Source organism: Leptinotarsa decemlineata, unplaced genomic scaffold (genome assembly GCF_025532065.1).
Source record: "Leptinotarsa decemlineata unplaced genomic scaffold, Ldec_3_MD MMD2_tig00026369_RagTag_RagTag, whole genome shotgun sequence".
In the NCBI taxonomy this organism is placed as follows: Eukaryota; Metazoa; Arthropoda; class Insecta; order Coleoptera; family Chrysomelidae; genus Leptinotarsa; species Leptinotarsa decemlineata.
In genome coordinates, this window is record NW_027412709.1 from 6,023,535 (window position 1) to 6,049,875 (window position 26,341).

General features: G+C 33.0%; 2 protein-coding genes across 2 annotated transcripts in view; one reads left to right on the plus strand and one right to left on the minus strand.

Annotated features, from left to right (window-relative positions):
• Nucleotides 1-26,341, plus strand: part of LOC111507510 (uncharacterized) — a 484,193-nt gene that overhangs the window by 226,316 nt on the left and 231,536 nt on the right. The window lies entirely within an intron of this gene.
• On the minus strand, nucleotides 5,504-24,736 carry LOC111506161 (uncharacterized). The gene is made up of 5 exons (XM_074185223.1): nucleotides 24,718-24,736; nucleotides 24,144-24,267; nucleotides 15,065-15,151; nucleotides 7,086-7,274; nucleotides 5,504-6,741 (listed from the first exon to the last, which is right to left on the minus strand). The coding sequence occupies exons 2-5, from the start codon at nucleotides 24,261-24,263 to the stop codon at nucleotides 6,610-6,612; spliced, it is 528 nt and encodes a 175-aa protein (XP_074041324.1). The 5' UTR covers nucleotides 24,264-24,267; nucleotides 24,718-24,736; the 3' UTR covers nucleotides 5,504-6,609.

Below are 26,341 nucleotides of genomic sequence, written 5' to 3' on the forward strand. Positions count from 1 at the left end.
ATTTTCTGGAAAGTCCGTTATAACAACCATGTTTGATCGATATTGAGATTGTTGGTCTTCTGAAGTACAAGATTTTCAAGTTAATATCCACAGCAACAGTCACATAAGAGACTTTCGAAAAGCATGGGCAGTTTGTTTCTTTTCCTGATGCAGATTCTACTTCTGCTGCCCAAAAATTTCGTGCAAGCCACATACATTATATAGCACGAATGCACACTACGTAGGATGATGCGTCATCAAAAAAGACTAATAATACCTCTATGGGTGACACCTATAACTCTCATTCAACTCTCAATAGGTATTATACGTCAATCCCTTTCCCCGATGAGTCAGACTTATTCAATACAACCAATAATTTTCAACTCAACATGGTACAGCATCTGATCAGGAAGCTACACAAATATCAACAAAGGGGAAAGGTTTTGTAAATTAGAATGGGTTGGAAACTTCTTCAAAGTGGATTTCTTCGTCATCTGCGGTCATCATAGCGTGCGATAACTCTCACGTATCAGACCATATCGCTTATCCAATAAGCTAACGAGTCCACCATTACCTGACCGAGTGAATATTTTTTTCATATTGCTCAGGTGTCTTGAAGTTCAGTTTGATAATATTTCAAGCTTCCATTCTCAATAATTTTCATATTCAGAGAACAACCTCCTTATGGAACTGCTCCACTCGTTTTACTCAAATACTAAATAGTTGCGTCCAATGTTGAACGCTATTTTCAGACATCTAAATAAAAAATTTGGGACAATATCAACAAAGGTGAAAGGTTTCGTAAATTAGAATGGGTTGGAAACTTCTTCAAAGTGGATTTTTTCGTCATCTGCGGTCATCATAGCGTGCGATAACTCTCACGTATCAGACCATATCGCTTATCCAATAAGCTAACGAGTCCACCATTACCTGACCGAGTGAATATTTTTTTCATATTGCTCAGGTGTCTCGAAGTTCAGTTTGATAATATTTCAAGCTTCCATTCTTAATAATTTTCATATTCAGAGAACAACCTCCTTATGGAACTGCTCCACTCGTTTTACTCAAATACTAAATAGTTGCGTCCAATGTTGAACGCTATTTTCAGACACCTAAATAAAAAATTTGGGACAATGTCGGCTCGAGACAGTACCTTGAGAGGTGAGTAGCCTTTCAATGCTTCACCTGAAACTATGAAGGATTAGAATCAAATATTATATTTGTTTCAATAAATTAATGGATGAAGCGGTTACTACGTGGTGGGAAAACATTATGAAGAAAAGAGAATTGAAACTTTCTATGTTTTTTAACACTTTTATTTGTAACTAACGTTACTGCAGTTTCGCCCTATAAGGACACTTTCAAACTTATACATCAAACTGAGAATGGTTGATCACATTAGCCCTCATAAAACATCACTGTAGGTAATAATAGCTTAGCTTACTTGAACCTGAAATTTTTTTACTTGTGACAATGTGGATACGCTAATTCGAATCATTTCAATCATTCATCAGATTGCACCCGCAATATTTATGCTTATGAACTTCCGAGGATTCCTAATAATTGAGTTGGCAACACTTTCTTGCATAGTGCAAAATTTTCGTTTAGATTCGGGAACTTGTGAATGCATGCCAAGGAATGGTTTGACAACGTCGAATCATTTTAACCTAGTCTGAAGGACCTTTCATGTTCAGCATACCGTTTTGAGAAATTTCGACCACATTTTCTCACATAAATATTATCACCCTCTGGACACTAAACTCCAGATTTCTCCAACTTGTCCACTTCATCTTCGGCATTGAAAAGGAAATCAGATAAGCTGGCATGTGGTCTGAATGCCACTTCACATTGTTTTTTCTGAAAAAAACCCGCAATTATCCCTGTTCTTTTACACAAAGCTTAACTGTTCGAAATGTAATCGTATTTATGTGGGACAATGTGGTCAAAATTTCCAAAAACGGTATGCTGAACAGAAAAGGTCCTTCACACCAGGTTGAAAAGATGCGACGTTTTCAAACCATTTCTTGGCATGCAACCACAAGTTTCCGAATCAAAACGTTACGGAAATTTTGCACAATGCAAGGAAAGGTTGTAAACTCAATTATTTGGAATTCTTACAGGTTGCACCGGCATAAACATTGCGGATGCAACCTGTTGAATGATCAAATCGATATAGTTCACTCACCGGTTTTCAAATCAGCGTATCCACATTGTCCCAAGTGAACAAAATTCAGGTACTCAATTGAGCTAAGTACCCCTACTATTACCTACAGTGGTGTTATATCAGGGCTAATGTAATCAATCATTTTTAGTTTTATGTATAACTTTGGAAATGTCTTTGGACGAAACGTTAGTTACAAATAAAAGTGGTAAACACCAAATAAAGTTTCAATTCTCTTTCCTTCATATTTATATTTGTTTTCAAACAATGAAATTATACTCATTGTGGCCTAGGCTTTCACTATCGTTTTTGCGATATTTTCAACAGACGATTTATTCTCATCGCTATAAATGGGGAAATGTAAAATAATGAACAAGTTTCGAATTTTTCATGCGGCAACGAGAATATTTCGAATGAACGTCCAATTATTATAGTTTTGAAAATAATCGTCTCCTCTCAGAAGTCCACATTTTGAAAATCCTCTAAAATTCCATCATCATCTCTGAAGAGATGATGACTACATCTAGGATCACCATACACTTCAACCATTATGTCTACCGTAGAATTTCTTCCTACCAATCTAGTTCAGAGTTGATTGATAATATAAAGTACGGAATTTTTCACTTGAAAAAAAAAAATTCTGGTCTTTGTCGAAAATTTGTTGTTTCAGATGAGCTCCATTTATTTTTCCGAACCCATTCAAATCACTATACGATGTATATGAAGTAACCAATTAATTCATTATCAGAGGTATCGATATTCATGTGTTACTTAGCAATATGATTTTTTCAAAGAACTCGTTTTGTGATCCTTCTAGCAATGGACATATTTCATGATCCGAATATTTGGCAGATGAGTATCAAATATATGCTTTTTGTCTGTAATGAGTTCATACACCAATAAAAATAAAAGTAATTACTTATCAACCATCCATAACATATTCATTTTTAATTGAAAGTTATCTTTGAATTCATGTCTATCATTTTTTTCTGTGATTTGAAACATCTACTTTTTTCATGTTGAAAATATTGAATCATAATTTATTTTCTCGATAGCAACATATAGAAACGAAATACTATTATTCACGTTGTATATACACCATCGAAATACATTCTTTTACAAAAACCGTTCGTGAAAGTATTTTTGGTGCCAGCGCTGCAGGAGTTTCCTTAAATATTCACTGAAAGATTGATGCAAGATAATTACACGAATGGAATTATGACAGATTTTATAACTCCAAAATGCTTACTGCTTCCTGCTCATAATTTTCATACCATGTCAATGAATCTGCTCTGTTTCATAATAAAATAATGAGAATCATGATTCAGGTAGCTAGAATCAAAAGTACTGTTTCATTAATTATCGAGTAACAGACCGAGTTGCAGTTTGAAGAAAAAGCATTCATTCAATCAGCTGATGAACTGAAACTATGCCATAGTATTCCCTTGATAGATTTGAGATAATTTTATTATTATCAGTCAGAAATTGAGAGTGTTCTGATGAAACTGGCACATACTGTCAAATTTTATTCATAACCCAATTCCATATTTTCATAGAATATAAATTCTTAGTATGAAGATTTTTCCTTCTCTACTTTCTGAGAAAAATCACTTGGGATTTTTTCTGGAGCACTTGCTTTTTTTTTTTGAATTCATCAATAACAGAGAATACCCCATAAAAATTACTAAAGAAGGCAAATGAACGAAATGAATGACCTGAACGAAAATGTTCAGATTATTCTGAAACACATTTTCATAGAAATGAGACATTAAAACACTTTATGAGAAAATACCAAATAGAATTGAATTCTATCTCTCTTTTTAATCTGTTTTGTGGTGTAGAAATAATAATCTGTTTATTACAAGTTCATTTGATGCGTTCGTAATAATTTTTTCATGGTGATAAAATTTCATCATTCCATATCGAAACTCAGGTCAAATTATTAGTCATTAAAAAGGTATAGGTATGATTCGATTTGTTATGTAGGTTATATAGGTTATGTTATATAGGTATGATTCGATTTTTTATATTATATAATGCAATAATTAGGTAGAATTTAGTCAAAATGTGTTGCGGTTTTGCAAACTGTAGAAATACCACATTGGAGTATTATTTGAATATGTAACCTAATTAGAATTTTTATTTGAGCAACTTCCATAGCGCCATTTGTGAAACTGACAAATAAAGACTGGGGAAAGAGTATATGTTTAGTGTAGCCTAATCGAATGATTTCAGTTGTATACAGCAGTTGTAACCAATCAAATATATTGGTGAAAACAAAAAACAAAAAATATCCCCACTTCATTGTCAAATTGATTGCCAAAGAAATATTTTCAACACAAGTAGTATTGAAAAAAAAAATAGGTAAGGTAAACCTTAATAATTAATATTTCGAAATGAATTTTGAAATAATAATCTTTCCCGACTACTTACATAGTAGACTCTGGTAAACGTCTGTCAAAAAAAACAACTACTTCCCCCGCTAATATCACGGTGGATATTGAATTATACCTGACAGACATTAACGCAAGATACCTCATAGAGTCTTGCCTAATCGTTCATCCAGCAGCAGTACCATGCTGACCTGTTGAACCTGCAGGTCAGCATGCCTCTCGTCAGTACGGTAAATATCCTACCCATACAGCGAAGTGCCAGGACTCGATTAATTTCAATACGGCTTCCCTACATATTTGGAACCTTCGTCTGAGAGGAAGATTGTAAACTAGTAACAACTCCGTCTCATGAAGAAAGCCTAAATATTGAATTATATCCGACAGATATTTATGCAAAATACCTCACAGTGACTAGTCTCGCAGATGTTTCCCGTCGATGTGCTCCTTGTTCCGCTATGGCAAAAGAAAGAACTATAATAATATGTCAAATGTATGACTTGGGATTTTATATTTAATTCACATATCAAAATAATTTCCATAGCGATGCATTTTTATTTATGAACCTGTTGGAATGTATTTGTTCCTGAAAATTTCCTAATAGATCATATAACTCCTGAATATGTTTGTTTGAATTTTCACAAAAAGTTACATATAACGTCCTTCATTCCGTATATTCTGACAACTACAGAAAAACATCAAAAATAACATTAACAGGCAAAACTAAGGATATGGCCTGAAAGCGTTGAACATTTATGAGCTAAACACCGAATAATTGGAAATATTTGCTGCAATATACAACTATGATTTTTCTGAAATATGTTTTATTCATTCAGCCACATTACAGTGTATTATTCTATTTGTGGTAGCTCCAGGACATAGCATTGCACTAAAGCATTCATTATTATTTGATATTGTTTGTATCTATAGAAATAGTAGGGTTCCTAATTTGGAGATACAAACTCACAGTTTTCATAACAATTATATATTTTTAGATATGCAATTATAAATTTTCACATTCATATTTTAGGTAGAAGGTGAAGAAAATTGAAGAATATAAAATTTAATTCAAACATGAAATCGACAGATTCATATATAGATTCTCGAAAATCCATCTAATCTTTTGAAGATGATTTTTCAAGGAAAGCTTTTCCATTCATTTCATCATCAATATTCATTTTCCATTGTGAATTTTTTTCACTTTCTTAGTTCACTCCTGAACATTTTCTGTTTCGCATAAACTATTTTTTCCTCAGTTGTGAAATATAGCTATATTGTTTGTGATTCAGTTTGATCTTTCCCTTTTGAAGATGCCCACTTGATGATTGAACGCGTGTCGAGGTGTTGAAAATAACAGTTTGTTGTTGGGATAAAACTCCAGTAATATTCAGTACTACACCAAAGGTTCTAAACAGTACATCACAAGAACAAAAAAAGTCATGAGGAGACATTGCATTTTTTTTAAATCCATCATAGACAGACAACAGGAATATTTCTCAGTAATAATAAATTAGTAGTAATCATGAAATTATCAAATTGCTCAGGTTTCAGATGTGTATAACAAAATCAAATAACTATCTCTCTACAATCTTGAAAAAATTATGGATAAATGGCCTCGAATAATGGAACATATATTAGATACAAATTTAATATTGTTCAATATGTTAAAAAAATTTCAACATATCTTGTAGAATGAACTTGTTCAACGAACATACATGATCAAAAAACCCAATTTTTTATAAAGTTTTGCAGAGTTCAATCTATTCAATGGCAACAAAATGAATTCGAAATTGAAATAGTATTTCCTAGTGTATCTGATATGCAACATTACAACAAAATTTTGTTCATGAAAATCATCCATGAGAAAACATATGTGAATAACATATTATTGTATATTGTATAATACATATTCCTATGAATCTGATATCATTCAGAAAGTACTATTCTGTTTCCATAAAAATATATGCATTTTCATTATTCAATTACATATCTTTCTAATAAGTGAAATGTTACATAGTCTATTGTACTATTTTCCAGTTATCATTGATGAACAAAATCAGATGTCATCACTCTTATTCCTCACGTAGAGTTTGGATCCGAAAATATAGGTTTGTCAGTTGTAGCCTCAATGACTATTCCTTTAGCACCGAAAGCCCATCTCAAGAAAGGTCTCATTGATTCCAATAGCCTCTGTGCCCTCAACGCTGAATTCTGTAAAATGGTTATTGGTATTGGTTAAATTTTTTTCACAAATATCAGAAAACTAATTTTTTTGTAATACTAGTTCAGTCAATTCGAAAGTAGGTACAATATTTCTTCATTGGATGGACATATTACTTTTGATGGACTCTGAAAATAAGCTGAAATAAGTGGGAATTTCCACTGGCGTTTTATGAATATATTTTTCTCGTTGCTCACCGTGAACAATCTCACTCCTTCTTTATATTATTGATATATTTTTGTATTGAGATTTTGTGCGAGATGTTTTCAGCTAAGATATCATTGTACGATATTATTATTGAGATAAAAAAGGGAGACGCATTGTTTGTACTCACAATCATAAAATCTCCAACCGTTGTTGAAAGGTTCGTAACTAATGTGAATGAAGACCCAAAAAGTTTGTCTGGAACTTCAATTGATACTGGTTTTCCTGGCTCAAATATGACTATGTCCTCTGTTGTCGTTGGTGTTTTTTTGGTTGTCGATTTGGGCAATTCCCAGACGAATCCTTTGGAAGCTGGATTCTGACAAAAAATAAACGTGGTATTAGTTTTGGTCATATATTAAATTGAAATTTCAAAAACTACACCTCACGATTTGATCTCCACAAAGTTTGTGGAGATCAAATCGTGATGTGTAGTTTTTGAAATAACTATGGATATTCATCAAGTCACGGTCGAATCAATCAGAACATTAAATTGAAATCAAACTTTTTGGGAATTTGATCATTTTCAAAAATACTTGACATGAATGGAATTTTTATGATTCGGTATGAAAATTACGGATTAACTATTCGTCCTGGGTAGAAATCCGTTCGTCTTTGACATTATTATGACGTTTCAGCAAGATCCCACGTGTAATATTCATGTGCTCTGCTTGGTAGCTGAGTTTGAAACTCGAGTAACATTCCTGGATGAACTTTTCAGTTCTTTCTTCATTACACTTCAGCTTATCCTCTATTGATCTGAGTTGGTTTATTTTTTCAAATCGTGAAATATTGGATAGTCAAGAAACAGTAAAAAATTCAAAATTTTCTACGTAACAAATTTCACAAAAAATAAAACCCTATTAATTTTCAAAGAGAACATTTGGAGTACAAACATTAGGAAAACATTCAAAATTGCCACATCTAAATCCGAATTGAACAATTTTGTATTCATTTCTTGCGAAAATACTCGAAAATTTTGACTCTCAATAATTGTTGATAATTCATACCATGAAATGTTTTGATAGTGAAGATATAATAAACAAAGTTACGAATTTACTTATGGATATGTAGTTCAGTGAAGTCGAAAGTTCAGATACATGCGTAATTGCAACAGATGACAGAATATCTGATTGAAATAAAATTCTCCTGAAAAACGATTGAATAAAATACTTCATAACAAAAAATTATCAATTATAAGTTACAGGTATTACAATCAATTTAATCGACTTCAAAAAATGTTATGTTATTGGGGCTGAAAAATATTCAGAACTTGCCCATCTACGGAGAACAACCCTCAAAAGTTGAAACTTGTAATAGGTGAGCATTAACAAAGTCCTACTTTTTAATGTGCCATTCCTAGCACAAATTTGACGATGGTTACTGATATTCGATCGTCCGGCTTATCGGCTTGAACCACCGTTTCACCTGGTGGTCGATTGAATAAGTGGAGTAAACTACCAACACTAACCCAACCGGTTATCGTCCTGCCATGTAAGTTTGTATACACATATTTCTCTGAAACTACCAATCGGATTGTAACCTTACATTTTTCTGGCTCAAATCCAAATGGCCTCAGAGAACAGTGAAGTTCAATCAGAATTGGTTTGATACCTATCAAGATATGAACCAAACCAAAAAGAGTTTCATAATTTGTCGAAATAGTTCAACTTGTGGTAATGGGGACTGAGTAGATAAGTAAATAAGTTCTGGTAAATGCCTGCCGCAAAACAAGTACTTCCTTGACTAATACTACGATGGACATTGAATTATACCTGATACACAACTAGGCATGATACCTCACAGAGGTGGGTATTGCAGATGTTTCGCGTTAATTCAGGAGCAAGACTATCTAAAATCCAGACCGGTTCCAGACCCAAACAACAATGTGCTTGAAACTCGACTGACTTCAACACGCTCAACTGCATGTATGAAACATTTGTTTGAGAGAAAAACTGTTAACAGTTTCATCTTGTGAACAAATCCTCAAGGGGGAAACAAATATTTCATGTAGGTACCGGTACTCTTACTGAAATGAAAATAAGTCTGGAGACTATATCGAAGATAAATACATGCATATTGAGAATTGATATTTCGAAACGAATTTTCGAAAAATTCATCTTTTTCAACGTATTCCGGCAGGCATAGCCTACTGTGTGGTAGTTGGTTATATCTGCCGGAAGACATGTGCTTCCCGGCTAATATCACGAAAGACATTGATTATATCCTACAGAGATATCTTGCGTATATGTATGTCGAATAGAATCAAATGTACATTATGGTAATCAACAAAACAAAATCAAAAGTACGTAGAAGACAATTTTTGAGATAGGTGCCAGCACTTAAGAATGGTAAGTATCAAATCACCGACCTCAAAAAAATTGTATACCTACTCCCCAATTTGTTTCGGTCAGACTGTTCACTATGGATTGACCTGCATGGATATATAAATCCTAATTATTCAACTTCATTTTCAATTCATTACGAGCTTGTTTATGAATATTATCTTCAAAATCAACATAGGCCTATTGCTTGAAATTTACGAAATACATACATGCAAATTATCAACATCAAAATACTTTTATTCGGTATGTCATGCTCCGTCTGGCAAACATCAGTTACTTGCAAGATATTGATTGGAATATGTGTCTCACAAAATTTGGATCTCTAGTCCGTAGACATGTTGAGAATTCATCACTTTAGCAATTAGTTTTTCTGTTTTTTCTTATTTAATTTTTATTGTTGCGAGTTGAAATGAGTAGTGCTTATTGTTAGATAAATAATACATCCCCATATTACATTATTTCATATATAATTTCACGTGCTTGTATATACATGTATATTTCTTATGAGTCATCCTTGTAATGAGGCCACTAGGCCTGTCAGGTTGAAATAAATAAATGAATATCAACTCACAGGATGACATTTCTCCACTGATTATTTGAAAAATTTGATGAATAATTGAATATGTTTGCTCGATAAACACAAAAACTACTTTACTGATATGAAAAATTATTTCATTCAACAGTAAAAGACAATTATATGACTGAGCCTTGGACGTGTCATTAGTATGATATTAAAAAGCTAATTTGATTTCTAATACCCCTGAGTTTCAGGGTTCAGAATTTTTGCAGAAAACTTTGCGAACTTTTTTATTTCAAACATTATGGAATGGAATCTCGTAATATTAATTTCTCTGAGTGTACCTACTCAGTAGGTTCTGTTAGCTGACTACCGAAAAACAAATACTTCTTCAGCTACTATCACGCTGGACATTTGACTAAGTAGAGGGGAATACTTGTTTTTTGACAGGCATTCACTAGAACCTACTGTGTAGGTACGTTGGTAAAGATGAATTCTTTGACATACCATTTCGAATTGTTTTTCTTCTTATACATATGTATTTTTCCTCAATATAGTCTTTGGATTAATCTGATTTTTATTTCAAATAAACTCCATCAGTCAATTTGAAGAAACCATTGAAGCTGGAGTTTCCTTCCTGAACTCCAAACTATTCAAAGGATGGTATCTGCGACTCTCATTCTACTTTCGAATTCAGGGTATATAAGGACAACTGAAGCAGAAAGTTATGCTCAGTTTCCATTACGTGTGAATAAAGTGTAGTTGACTGAGAACAAATATTTTGTGATAGGTTTATATTGAATTTTCCTCTCGAACAGACAACCCAGATGGAATTCCACTTTGTTCTTGTGAATAATGAATGCTCACATTTCTCGAAGGTAGTAAGTTGTATGCTCTTGATTTCAATTGTGGAATTGAGGCGTTACCTGAGGCGTTACCTGAATTCCTTGAACCGCAAGACTCAAAAGTTTATCGCCCAATCATGAACTCAAATTTCCTAGCCTCTACTGATAAAAGGTATGGCAAGATGGTTTTTACGATAATTTTTTCAGTACGGTATCACCCATATTGTTTTCAATGCATTGATTTGCTGAAATGCACATTGTGTATCGCAAAATATAAGGTAACAGAAGTTTCCTTAGAAAAAATGGTTTCTTTGAAAAATAACGACTGAAGCACCACTGTGAGAATGATAGAAACTGTTATATTTCAAAATAGTTTTGTGAGTTTTAGCTGAGTTTTTTAATGAAGGTTATCTTGTGATTTTTTGGAAAACATAAATAGACAACGTTCATCACATTGAATCATACATTCGAAACAACAGGAATGTAACTCTTAATTTCTGACTTCAAAATCTATTTCAAAGTCTAGAAACGATGGCAAATGTTTGCAATATCTTTCAAGATTCTGAAGACGATTTGGTGCATCCTGTAACATAATAAGAACATAAACAATTTTATAATATCATTTTTATTCAACTTTTATATACAAAATCTACAAAAGTAATATGATATACAGCCAAATTTTATACAGAACATAAAAAATATTACAAACAAAATACCAAAAAAAAAAACAGAATGGTATTACTAACATATACCTAGAAATTCAAATTTGTGAACAATAAATTAAAACAGATCCGAAGTCTAATAGGTATTTTCACTATTCGGTGCTCGAGCTTGGAACAGGTCAAGGTACCGAAGAAAATGACAGATTACAACAGCAAAAACTAGGTTTTGAGTGAAAGCTATTTGTTTGGTGTTTTTCAAGCAGTTACATAACATAATGATGGACATTTGATTGAAATTCATGTTAACCTTGTAATTAATACGAGCTCTCAAGTTAATAAAAGTTCAAAATATTTTGGGAATGACCTCTCTAGAATGACTGAAGGTGATTTATAGACTAGACGATAAGTGAATTTATAATAGTTTTCACGGTAGTCACACAAGGAGAAAAAATATAATAAAGTCTGAAATGTCATGACCTCAAAATATTGGTTACTGAACAACGATTTGACCAATCAGTGAAATGGTGTAAATGTTTAAGAAAAAGTAATCTGTCAAAAATTTGTCAGCAATTCAGGAAAATCAATGACCAACAACATAGAAAGCAGTTTCACTGAACTAACTGACAAAATAATCGAAAACTTTCCGAATGTTTGAGTATAACTACTTGAGCAAAAAATATGGCAAAACTACTCTTGCACAAATAAATAAATTCTGCTTTCATATCATCAATCATTTATGTTGGTTAAAAATCACTGGACTTCGAATATACTTAAATAGCAGCGCCACCGGAACCGTGACTGCTTCCAAATCCTTTGTTGAGAAGGGCGCCAAAACTGAACCCTGTGTGACCACCGCTTGAACTTCCACTACCCAGTTTATTTGTGACTATGTTGAGCACAGGACCTGAAGCTTGTAAAACATTTCCAATAGCTCCCGAAATGACCGAAGATAGAGAGACAACGGGATCTGCGGGGGGTACAATATTGTGTGCGGCATTTTTGGCAATGTTTGTTTTATCCAACTGGTCGATCCAAGCGGTCTTCTGGTCGATGAAGGAGTTTATTTTCTGTGAAGTTAGTGAATATTGTTTTTATGCTATTGGGATTAGACACATTTGAAAATGAATGAGAAAATGAGAATAAGGCATATTGCAATGCTGAAAAATTTGAACGAGAAGAACTCTGGGTAGATTTTATACTCAATGATAATGATTCTATTGGCAAATTCATGATTTAGGTGAAAAGTTAGCAATTTGATTCGAAACGTCATTCTGAATATGTGAGTATGCTAATTTACATGCATTCCTGACAGTTCAGTTCACTAACAAAGTACAAACACATAATGAATATATTTCAATGGTTGATTGTCAGTTTAGTATTTGGAAAGGGTGTTCTGAATCTGAGTGACATATGAGAATCAATTCTGCCAACTTCAGTATTTTGAATCATGTAGTTTCATTAGTATACTTCTGAAAACAAAAATCAGGCGAAGATATCTCAAAGAATTATATCAATCTTAAAAAATGGACGTTTTTTTCAGTATATAACGAACATTCGATTATAACATTTTGTAATAGTAGATTATTTTGTAATAGTAGATATTTGATGATCTGTGAATGAACAGAATTGTTCATTCAAACATTTGGAAATTTCAAATATTCACTGCTGAAAGAAAATGAGTAGTTGGATAACTGAAAAATATAAATTGAAGTTATTTCAGTTCAGTTCAGTTATGCCTGTAGCCATAAACCACGAGGAATGAATCAGGAAATATTTATATGTCTCCGAATTCCTGAACATAATGATAGTTGTCAGTCATTCAAATCAAATTCCAGAAAAAAATTCAATCTGGAACAAATTCCCAATTTTAATATTCACTTTCTGCTGTTTTAAAAAAAAATTAAATCCAGTTCGTATTTATCTGATGAAGATATATTCAAGAAATGAATAAAATATATTCAGAGAATCTTTGATATATCCTGTAGTCGGTAGTTCAGTTTCAAAAAGTAAATATCTTCAATAGCTGCCATACAAAAGTGATAACCTAATTCTCTTTCAAATAATCGGTAAATTCATTATTCTGTTTTTCTGTTGAATTTCTCATTGTGGAAGTACATAAAAAAATCAGTAAAATTCAAGTCGATTCGAAATAACCTGTCTCTTGAAGAAGATAGATGAAGAAGAAGAAGAAGAACATATCATCATGAAATGTGGAAAAAAGCTACATTTCCGGAAAATGAATCCAGCATTGAAACGAAGTGAGTTTGTGAGAGTTTTGTTTCATGTGTTCCAGAGTTGAGAGAGAACTACCACGAAATTGTCCTCATTACTGAATAGTTCAAGATAAATGTCTGCTCATAAAGTGACAGAGACAGGGTAACAATGTGATTTCATAGAATATGACTTTTGTATCATTTGACTGAGATAATTTGAAACAAATTATATGAGAAATAATTATTTGAAAAATGATGTACTATTGAAGAAATGCATCGATTGAGTTTGAATATATCTTACAAAATCACTATATCAGAGAAAAAGATTTTCAACTAGTGTTTCTTAATGAAAATGAGAATGCAACTTTCTAATTTCTCCTCAAGTATTTTTCCACAAGGAATATAAACGATTATAAATCTGTCATAACAATCAATGATATTGTGCTATTCAATTTTTGAAGAAAATAGTACTGGAAACAGTTTCTTTCAAATTACTTCACAAACTTTGGGCCAGAATTGAATTTAATAAGAAGATATACTTCGAATTTGGTGACTTTGGTAGTTCTGAAAATTCTACAAAATATCGGTTCCACTCAATACAGCTGACAGGAAAAACATTCAACTTCTTGGCTCTTCTGTATTCACTTCCTATTATATAATTCTATTTTTCACATAGAAGTATGATAGAGTTTTTATTACATGGAAATGAAAATTTCGTAACTGGGATTTTTTTTTAAATTAACTGAAACCATACTATTCAATTGAGAGTTTCTATCATACGTCATTATCCTTATCGAATGAACCGTTTTCATTTTGCATGCAATGAAAGAAAACACTTCATACACTTCATTTACGATACATTCGAATTTTTAACAAAAAAATGATAATTTTTTAATAATAACATTCAGGAGGTGAAAATCAAACCTCTGGTGTTAAGTGACTCCAAAATGAGCACTCTTTCCAGTCACCAGAACTGCAATATTCTTCTCGATGCGCGTTTCAACAAAATTTCATGGAATTTTCTTACGACGTCAACTTGAAAGAATAACTGCAGTTCTGATGATTGAGAGAAGTACTTTTTTGGAATAACGTGTATCAATTATAGCATTTTTTTTTATTTTTTCGATATTTGAACTAAATATGTCAGTATCAGTAAATGGTATTCATAATTTGAAATATTTTCAGCAAAAAGTCACGGAACTTCTTGTGGAACGTTAAAAGTAATTCATCACTTCATTTTAATGTACTCATTTTTTTACTATGTGAATGGATTTGATTGATCATACAGTAGACATAACCGAAATGAGCAAAATCTTCAGAAAATTACTAGCCATGCATGGCATTCAAGAAAAATGTTTTTTCGTATATCTGTACCTTCAAATGACCATGTTTAATAGAAATCAGGTTAGACAAAATGTTCATGATGTTATTTCATGATTTTCATGATTGTTCCAACAATTTGAACTGACTTTTTTTTTCTGATAATTAGTGGCTACTTATCACATCTATTCAGCTACCCATACTTACATTGAAAACAAATCCTATTACGGCATTTTTCACTCCCGTTACTACTTCCACTTTCCTTTTGTCTCTGACACCATGGTCAGTCATTTCCTGCAAAAATAATGCAATTGAATCAATTCGTTACAATTGTGACATATGAGATCGATTTCGATGCTCGACTGAATATCGAATATGCCTGTATTCTGTAGATGAAGAAAATTCAATTTCATTTCGTAGACTTTACTCTTACTCGGTTCAATTTAATTTCCAGGATTATGTTTCCTTCATTCGTAGAACTATTCAATATTTTCAGAATGCAATTCACAAATAGGGCGGCGTGTTCAATTATAGAAATAAGAAAGTGATTGGAAACCACTAAAAGTACAATAGATTTTGGAGAACGTGTTCAGTGCGTTCGTGCTCCAAAAATTACTCATGGTAGAATCTTCTGTATTATGAACCACTTTCATATTATATTTTGTTACTTCACGAGTATTTGAATTGGATGAAGTGAATAGTCATTACTCATTTCACGTTCATGGAAATGTGATCTTGAATCATTGTAAAATTTGAACCTCACTTGAGAATCAAGTCAATACCTGCTTTCTCTCTATGTAGGTGATGATCTGAAAATCCAATCCATCGACCACAGCGCTTCAAACAAAAGGTTTGCAGAAACTAATATCTTCATTTGCATCCATAGAAAATGAGAGAATATATGTTGGTGAATACTCTGAATGGTACGTAGATGAGGTCAAATCAACCCAAATTTTTTGGTAGACTAACCCAGTGATGGCTTGTGAAGTATGATAACAAATGAAAGTCGGTTTTCTAATGAGAATGAGTGGTTTATATGCAGAAGGGCAACTGAGCCAGTCTTCAAGCCCACTGACTATATGTGAGAAGTTTCCTTATACAACTAATTGTGCAAATTTCGGATATGCAGTTGGTTATCTCATTCACAAGTAGATGGGTTGATGACAAACTTGTTGTGTTGTCTGCTTCTGCATAGTTCCTGGAATGATACTCTGATGGAATTCTATTTTATTCGATTTTCAATTATCGAAAATCATCGACTTTATGTTGATGATAGACACTACCTCGCACTGACGAGTGGCCAAACAGCCCGAAACAGGTCTCTGAGTGTATTTCAATAATTGAAAATCTATTGCGGCAGTTGTATGGCCAACAGCTTATGCAGGAATGACTTCAGTGAGGAATCAGACATTACGCATGCGTTTAGACGTCGGCGCATTGAGCCACGTATTCGCTCAAATATTCCTGGAGTCTCTCTGATTACCCTGCACGCATCGATGATGCGGTTTCTTAAGTCCTCTACATCGCGAACAGGAGTACGATAAACCAAATGCTGTAAATGGCCCCAAATAGAGAAATCGAGAGAATTGGGATACTGGGATCGAGCGGGCCAGTTCTGTGGTCCTCCTCGATCTATCCACTGATTTGCATATGTTTCAGGTAAATGCTGACGTGCTACTTGACTGAAATGGGCGGGAGCCCCATCATGCATAAAAAACATATCCCTTCTGATGCCCAAAGGAACTTCCTCCAGCAGTACTGGATGCAGTTCTCTTAAAAATTGAACGTATGCCTCACCATTCAGTCGAGGAGGAAGAAAATGAGGCCCAATCAAATCATCCCCAATAACTTCCAGCCACACGTTGAGAGAAAACCGTTCTTGATGGTTAGTTTCGACAATAGCGTGAGGGTTTTCATCAGCCCATATGTGGTAATTATGAAAATTAATAATCTTGTCCTGAGGAAACTACATTCGTCAGTGAATTCTATCGTATTCAGAAAGTCACAATTTCTAATCATTTCCAGCATCCAATTGCAAAATTCACGACGGTTCGGAAAGTCTCGCGGTAACAGTGCCTGTACTCGTTGCAGATGGTAAGGGTATAAGAGTTGTTCCTCTAAAATTCGAAATACTGTCATATGATCAATATTTAGCTGGAAAGCAATCTTTCTATTACTGGTAGTAGGTTGTTCTTCAATCAAATTAAGTACTGCTTCCTCAAGCTGTGGTGTTCGAACTTCTCGATGGCGACCACAATCCTGCGTTCTTTTGTCGAATGAACCATATTCTCGTGATCGTTGATGAAGTCGAGCAAATATTCTATGTGAAGGATGCTGCCGTTGAGGATACATTTCAGCATATCTTCTAGAAGCTTCTAACCCATTTCCCTGCGACAGACCGTAAACGTAATGCATATCAGCCATTTCCTCATTTGTGTATGCCATTTTAATAACAAGTGAATTATCAAAGTAACAAATTAAGAACAGAACAACAACACATAATTAGTATTAATTCAATTTCGAAAATTCACAAACTGACAGCGTCATACCAATTTAATTGTCACTATCGCTAATAGCGACCTACTAGATAGATTAGTTTCGTATTTTTGCATTTATGACTATGTATCTCTGTAGTTGTTCCTAAAATAATTTTTTGCTGCGAACTGGTTTATTTTGGGCATAAAACCCAGGTGACTTTTTTTAATTTTTTTTTTATTTAGGCAAGAACCGCATCAACCACAGATGTTATTAGCGGGGTACATTGCAAGTTGAAATAGATATATACACACATATTTAGATACATACACACATATATACGAACTTCATATTTGATTGTATACATTAATTTTTTTTATAAATTGTATAGTTTTCTCCACATTGTTATTCAAAGTAAGTTTTATGTTCTCGCTGATGTTCATTAGTTTTCGTTCTTCATTGTAGTAGGGGCAGAGACATATGATGTGTTCCACTGTCAACGGTGTATTGCAAAATTCACATAATTTGGAAGTTTGTTTCTTGAATAAATGTGACATTTTTTGTTTAGAATGAAACAGGCTATCTTTAATGAATTTTTAAATGGTAAACAAATGATAAGACAAAAAGTAACATGAAAATAAATTTTAGGGGTTGCGTTTTCCACCCCTTATAACCATGGTGTAAACCAAATGAATTTCTGGCTGAGTGTCTTTTTGGTAGTTCAAAACGTCACGTCAATTTTAATATGATAACTTTTTTAGTGCTTGTGAAAAAATTGTTATACAAATTTTATGTACCCCTTTTAAGGGGCTGTATCTTAACAAGGGATGCTCCAATGAAATTTCTTTATATGAAAAATCCTATCAGGATCAGAAGGAATCACCTCTTTAAATGTTTTACACTTATTCAGTTACACCCTGTATTGTGAAGGTAAATAAAATTGAACGTTCCGAAATAGACTATGAGTTTTCATGAATGCAATATCTTTCTGATTGAAATATTTCAGCAACATCTCCTTCGTAGCAATTTTATACCTGAATTTGAGAAAATGTTCAGAAAAGGGTACAAAAAAATTCTTGATTTCTTTTCTCAAATACAAAAAAAAACATTTCTATCCGAACATTTCATAGATGAACATTCATAAAATAGTCAATCATGACCTACAAAACAGAATTTTCAATGTAATATTTCATCCCAACCACTTTTTCATTTGGCCTCAATTTTCTGTACGTATATTTCCTGTAAAGTTTCACGAAATTTGGATAAATTCACACTGGAACAACTGATTCATTTTGTTTTAGATCCACAACTGTTTTCATGTTTTATGGAATAAGATTCAAAATTGTTCAACTATATTTTCATGAAAATACTTTTCTTTTCAATTTCAACAAGTCACCTGAGTTTCAATATTCGCATTGACGACATTCGGATCTTTTAAATTTCAAGAATAGTCCTGAAAAGATATAGCCTACGAACTTATCAGCAATTCAGGTTGAAACCTAAACCATAATCTGTTTCTCATTTCTCCTATCATTCCTCATACGGCACGTGTAATCAGTAGTGTAATGCCTTCCCAATTTCCTTCAAATCTATCCAAATCTCACTTCAAACGTTCGGCAATTTCCATTAATGTATATATCGAACTACTATAACAAATAGATATTTGACTGAATTTATATTATCGACTAAGCACCATTTCCTGGATACCGATTGACCACTTTATACTGAAATATATATGGACTTATTTGACGAATCATTCAGGTACAATATTCTATCTCGAAAATATATTGCGGAAAAGAAAGGTTACAATGAGATACATTTCACCAATACAGTGTAGAGTTAAAAAAATAGATGAATGCTGAAGAAGGAAAATGGGGATAAAGATCAAATGATGAAGAACTGACATACTTTGTAATTGAGAAAACAATAAACTATACCAAAAAGTATGTTGGTTTAACTTCTCTGTATGTTGAAAAACTTCTTAGCCCTGGAGCAGTTGCTCAAACATTCAGCAATGATTTGGCGGCAGATGATAATGGATGTCTGATAGATGATAATGGGTGTTTGACATTTGATTCATCATGAATGTGATCAATGTGACCAAAAAGGACACATAAAGTGGTTTTATATGATGTTGTCCTAAGGAAACAAACACTGTTTGTGTTTCCTCCAAAGTCGTATCTTTCGATTCTTCAGTGAAGAATTGACATTAAAAAAAATTTTGCAAGTTGCAAGATCAGGAGTCAATTTGAATGCATCAGATATATTAATATAACCATCAAATTCTAGACATGGACATGCGAACAATGAATATATATTATATGACGAACAATTGAAAAACGGTCTGAAAAGAAGTAAACTCAAAATGTTTCCCGATCTACTCGAAAAAAATTTTTGGTTGGGCAGGCATATTTTTGGCTCATTCCATATAATTTTCTAAGGCAATCTAAGAAATTGAAAATTACAATTCCATTCCAGTTGAACCTGCACACTCGGTGAATGACTGTTGATGTTGATGATTTTTAAGAACAAAACCTAATATGTACTCATATTCAAATTTCGGAGTATTTGGTAGGATATTGAATCGAAACTTAATTAAATTTGGGTAACCAGACGTTTTGTGATGATATTATGTAAGTCATATTCGAATATAAGCTAATGACCATGATCTACCTTAACGAAGACGTGAGATAGGAGCTAAAAATAGTTTAGAAAGTGAAACTTGTTTGACTTCAATGAAGTTTGCGACGGATAATTTTCTCGAATATACGAGTATACTAACGATATTGATATCTTCCCAACAATATAATGAAAATTTGATAAAGACATTGCTTTCTCAGATATGTGATATTTTTCTTTAGTGAAGTTTATAACCTGTCAAGGTTTTTCTGAGTTACATTCAAAGTTTTCTACATTTTGGATAATGTTTGGTTACAATTTGATTAGGAATCAAACGTTAAAAGGTAAGATCTCGTTAATCCTTAGCTCGCACAAGTTTCGAGGGTTATCGTTCATAGGGGTGCGACAGCTGGTTAACGGAAAAACAGATTTTAAACAGATTTAAACAGAATCGTATTATTTCCAAAATGGTGATATTTTGATTATGCTATGAATTCATTCAAATTCCAAATTGGATTCATTTCTTGCTTTCTTCTCAATTTCAATGAGATTGGAATTGAATAGAATGAAATTTCATAATAGGGCAGATTTTGGACATATCACAATTTTCAATTCGTTCGAATCATAGCCTTTTGTATGATATTCTATAACACTACTAATAGATCAAGCCTTTTCAGAATATGGATCGGGCTCCAGCATTCTTTCAACTCGAATAAAATGATCATATTCTGAAAAACAATTTGAAGAAAAGGGGCGATCGTCAGTTTATCGAACACTATGCCAAGTACTTTATGCTCATGATGCTGAGCAATTTCAGAAATTGTTCAACTTGTTCATTCCCCGAAAGTAATTTCCAGCATTGTAGATGTAGAGCAAATAGTGAGCGGTGTAGCAAGTCAGTTTGCATTTGACGTTGCTGGTTTTGCTTTCGAAACATTAGCTTGTGTTGAAGGTGAAATTGATAAAATTTTGACTAACGCCTTAAACCACAAATCAAAAAAATTATGATGATGTAGCAACTGAGGTAATATTGTCTTCTTCATATTCCTTGTTTGTATCAGTTTTAGGTAATATGATACGATTTTCAGTGTGAGGATTTTCATGTGAGGGTTCTCTAAAATGGTAATGCATGCATTTATGCCTGACAGATGAGAGCAGCGATTTCAGAAGCCTATGTGTGTGTTAAGGTTGAAAATGATCTTTTCAGTTTTTTTCAGTCTCAATTCTTTTTGATCACTTCTGTTTCAATCAGGCCGGATTGAAATAACATAGTGACAACATAGATTCTTCGGTAGGTACAGAAAAACAGCAAATCAGTACTATCTGCATTCCGTATTGTCATACTCAACCTGAGTAAATTTGCTAATTTCTGCAAAATGTGTTGCTGTAGTGCGAAAATATCGGGTTCTAATACATTTATTTTAATAAAAAAGATAATTGAAACTTTTTATCTTTTTACCACTTTTATTTGTGACTAATGTTGCTGCTGTTTCGTCCTATGAGGATATTTTCAAACTTATACATTAAACTAACAATGGTTGAATGTATAAGTTTGAAAATATCCTTATAGGACATAACTGCAGTAACATTAGTTACAAATGAAAGTGGTAAAAAACATAGAAAGTTTCAATTCTGTTTTCTCCATTATGATTTCCTATCACGTAGTAACGGCTACATCCATCAATTTACTTTTATTGTCCCCTACTCTTTTTTTTTCTTCCGAAGAAAGGTTTGATAAAAATTCTTCTATTCATTCCCTATTGCAGTTTCGATTATTTTTCGTTTAATTTGACTGTACTATAATTATATTCGGTAAATTATATAACTGCATAATTTTAATTGCATTTTGCGATTGATCCTTGTTAGATTGAAACTAATGAATCAGTTCATCTAGGAATCGTACCGAATGGCACCTGACTCATGTAGCCAATCGACTGAGAATATATTCCAACAATCAGTTTCCTTTCTGAAAATACATTGGCACGAGCCGACTGAAACAACATCCACACACATGATTGAATTCCGGTTTTCGGCAGAGCAGAGTCAATGTGTCATGCTTCGAAATGTGGAATATATTAAAGATATTAACGGTATCGTTTGTACTATTACGTCAAGAGAGCTGGCTCCATGTGCTTGTTATCTAATAGTGAAAGAAAAAGTGATGAAGTAGATTTGTACATTTGCTATCCATTATGTAAGACGATTCACATTCGTGGACTCGATGATTTAAGTGGAAAGTACCAGAGAAGTTTTAGGAAACGAATATGTTGTTTTCAGAAGTAGAATATCAATGACGAAAATGATATATACATTTGTGGAAAGTTCAAATTCACTTCGGGAAAAAAATTCAGTCGAATTGCAATTAGACATCGGTTGAGAACTAAAATGTGAAAAAACATTTTTTTTTCTTTGGGATTCAAAGGAAAAAAGATAAAAAATTCAGAAACATATTGCCGTGTGAGATTCTCATGGATGTTTTTTAGAATTTGCCCATTTTTCTCCTGACAATATGAGACTGATATTATATTTCATATTCATGAAATTTTTGTGACTATCTCATGATTCCTAAACTTTCAACTTCGAATTCAACTATCAATAGCGATCTATGAACAAAACCATTCTATTATTTATTAATCTGAAGTGGCACTGAGACGAATTCAACATTTACTGATCAAATTGATGCAGAATCATTTGAAGCTGACGAGACGTCATTATTTCTATAAGCCCTCCTACTTTACCTGTAGGTTTTTTCTGTTATTGTCAATAATTTTTCCAAATAGATTTTTGTATGAGTGTATGTGGATTTGAAAAAATTTATTGATATCTTCTTATTTGTCTGAGATCAAAACTGGTCTGAAATAGAGTTCAGTCCTTATATCAAATTTCTGTTTTAAATGAAGTACATTTGACTTAAGAATGAATAATGGGTCTCATATTTGGGACGTCCGACCATCTTTGAAGGTTTTTGAGTCCAAATTCCGGTCATTGACTAATTTCAGCATTTTCGTACAAAAAATATTAGTATTCAGAATCAGCCTTCATTCTTGAATCATCAGTTACAGATGCAAAAATCTTAACTCAAAACTGAAATAGTCTTTGGTGCACAGGCCTGATTCATGAGGAAAATACTTTCCTTTGTTAAACCCTATCCTCAGTTCTCTAATATTCGGTGACAAAACTTTGATATTCACAACCGCAGTCTCTTGTGAAGATATTCTTTACCGATTTCAGGACTTCTTGTCCAAATCTGAGACTTCTGCAGTTTTCTTTGAGGATAGGCTGATCAATTTTTCCGCATGTCTTTGTCCGTTATCCTAATTCTTACGTCATATCGTTTTTCAACAGTCCAAAAAAGTAAAAGGATTTGGAAAAGCTGAATACACTTATTTGAGTTAATGAATCGAAGAGGTTTTGTATTGAAGTGTATAATATTTTAAAATTCTTGCAAAGCGCTTTCGACTTTCGTCATCATCAGTGCTCACTTGTCAGGCAACAGGAAGTATCAAGATAAGTGAATTGTACATTGTAATATTTAAATTATATAAAACAAAATAGGCCTCAATCCAAAAATGGATTTTCTTGGCTATAAGCGCTCTTTGGATACTTGATGGAATATAGCTTCGTCTCATGAATGAGGCTTCTTGTAGTAAACCAGTCAGAAATACGAATTCACAAAACTCAAGCGCAAAAATGTATATTGAAATGGTGATGGGGTCGTTTGATGTCCCTCACTATAGTACTAGTTGCTTGTCTATCACTCATACATGTAAACAAAGTAGCAAGACGCAAGCCTACTCAAGTAGCCTTGTTTCATTTTGTTCATTTTGTAGAGCGACTTTTACTTTCAATCCAACTGTAACGCTTTGAAAGTTGGCGGATATGATAATGAACGAATGAATTCAAGGTGAAAGAAGGTCATGAATCTTTACAGTGAAAAAGTATTTTCGAAGTCAAGATTTGATACGGAAAGTCGAATAGAGAAATGTTTCCTATTAATAATGATTGTTTCTCGGAGTCACGGTGAAAAATTATAATTAACAAATAAATGTTTTTCACTTCTAGCATTTCCATGATGCCAAAGTTAAAGTCATTCTTGATTGTGACCACCGTTTTCACACTCGTTATTATTTTTATATTTCAGTTATGATTGATTGTAAGTAGACACTCAAATAAATTTGTACTCAAAACATACCTCCAGTTGTTCTGAGTCTATTGGATTTATCCCTCTTTTAACAATCGTCCTAGATTCGGCTGAATCTAAGATGGCTGCAAGACATACGAGAGTGACTGCCGACAGAAGTACTTGCTTCATTTTGCTGAAAAAAAAATAAAGAATTGGAAAGGGCATTATATAAATGAACACAAAAATGTATGCAAATTATCTTAAGAAAATGCTTGAATTGATACAGATTGAGACGAAAATGTGAATTTATGGTATTCCAAAATTATTACAATATATTTTTATGAAATATTTTTTTAAATTAACGAAATATTCAGCCGCATCTGTATTTGAAAGAGTACTTGCTTGCAAATCAGATTTTGTCAAGTTTCATCTTGACATTGAATCAACATTTCAATTAATAACTGGAGATTAACCGAGTTCGATTACTTCCGATATAAAAAAGTAAATTCCTTTGAAAATAATTGAATAACTAGTAATTTCAGAAATGTAACCTATTGGTATTTTGGATATGTGTTTGGGAAGTACCAAACCTCAACACCAAATAAAACTGCACTACACAAAACAAAAACAACTGCGCACGTACACATCCGGTAAACCAATCACATTCTACCAAATGTAATAATATATCGTATGTAACCAAAAATTAAAAATATCAAAAATTCTTACACTATCCTATATCGAGACTTAACTTAGGAGTGAATGTGATAATTTCTTAAAGTTCTTCTTATTTCTAAGCCGACTTGTGGGGTTCGACAGTCGGCGAGAATGGTCGACAACGTAACGAGTGGTACTCAAGGAGGTCAAGGAAGGTACCGGCGATATAAGAGTTCTTGTGGCTGAAGATCTGCCCAATTCGATTCGGATGCGCAACTGGAAAAATATGGGTTTTTTTCAGTAAACGTGAAATTGTTTATTATTTAACAGGGCGTTCCTTGAATGGGTGCCCCAAAACAAGTCAATTCTGGAACATTCATTACTCAGAAAGAGATTGTAACTATAATTTTTTGTTTTCGTAACGCTAATTAGCTGGAACAGAGTATACAATTACTTCATGAATTATAATATTATACAGTGCACATATTGTTTTGAATGTATTCGAATTTATTGACAGTTTGTGGTTGGAGAACATCCATTTTGTCAGAGTATAGAATACATAAAATACAGGGTAACATAAAAATATTTACCCATTTAAATTTATGAAAAATCTATCAATTGGCGAATGAACGAAAATTAGATGTATATACAGGAATATTCGATTTGCCTTCGTTTTCAAAATTGGACAAAATCTAAATCTATAAACATTTTTCCTCTTGGTGATTCTCTGCATTCCTGAACTTCTTCGACACATGTTGGTTTTTGCAGAAGCAGAAGTAGAAAGCCTTCTGGAAATCAGTCTATTCTGTATTTAGCTGAGACTTGCCTCTATGGCTTAGAATATTAGATAGTATATGAAAATGAATTGCTATTCATCAATTTTTGCATTGTTCATTGTTCTGTTATTCTCACTATCGATTTCAATACCAGATTTGTGAAGTGTCGCAGTTAAAATATTTCTCATCTTCATCTTTCAATAGGTATTCATCTTTATCTTTTGAATTTCATGGAATCATTTTTCAGCGGTTTGACTGCATTAACCTTTCTTGATTTCATATCATTTATAGAAACATGTGGATTCGTTTTCCGATGACTTTCCGAGAAAGTTTCCCAAATTTCTGGGAATGCAGTTGTTAGTTGATTCGTCAAACCACTAACGCCGACATAAAAACTTGTCAAGCTAACTTACGTTTATCGAGTAATGTTATTTGTTTGTTTACATTTTGTCTTCAATCGAGGACCAAATACTGGATCAGAATGTTACGAAGGTAGCTGAAGCTGCCTCGTAGTGACTTTAGTAATACCTCCAGATGACCTGACTCAAAACACAAAGTGCGTCTGGCGTCTGTTGATGACTTTGTGAATTTGCGTTGTTTCTACATTCCAGTGTTGCCTTAGCTTCCATTTGTCTATACCGTACTGATGATAGACAATGAGCTAGAAACACGTGTAATCTTTATTATACTATCTACAGAACAAACCACCAGATTACCAGGTTTGTATAATAGTTGAATGTCCAATGTATTTCTATAGTTTTGATATACAGGGTGTCAATTTGAAAACTCCCAAACGTACTATCTTCCTTTTGATAAACAATGAGAGAAATCGAAAAA

Bases quoted from the DNA above. Each gene is read 5' to 3' on its own strand.
- LOC111506161 (XM_074185223.1), bottom strand. From the start codon at position 24,263: ATGAAGCAAGTACTTCTGTCGGCAGTCACTCTCGTATGTCTTGCAGCC. The intron at 15,152-24,143 runs GTATGTTTTGAG...TTATTTTTGCAG, and splicing joins TAGACTCAGAACAACTGGAG to GAAATGACTGACCATGGTGT. The intron at 6,742-7,085 runs GTGAGTACAAAC...ACCATTTTACAG, and splicing joins CGGTTGGAGATTTTATGATT to AATTCAGCGTTGAGGGCACA.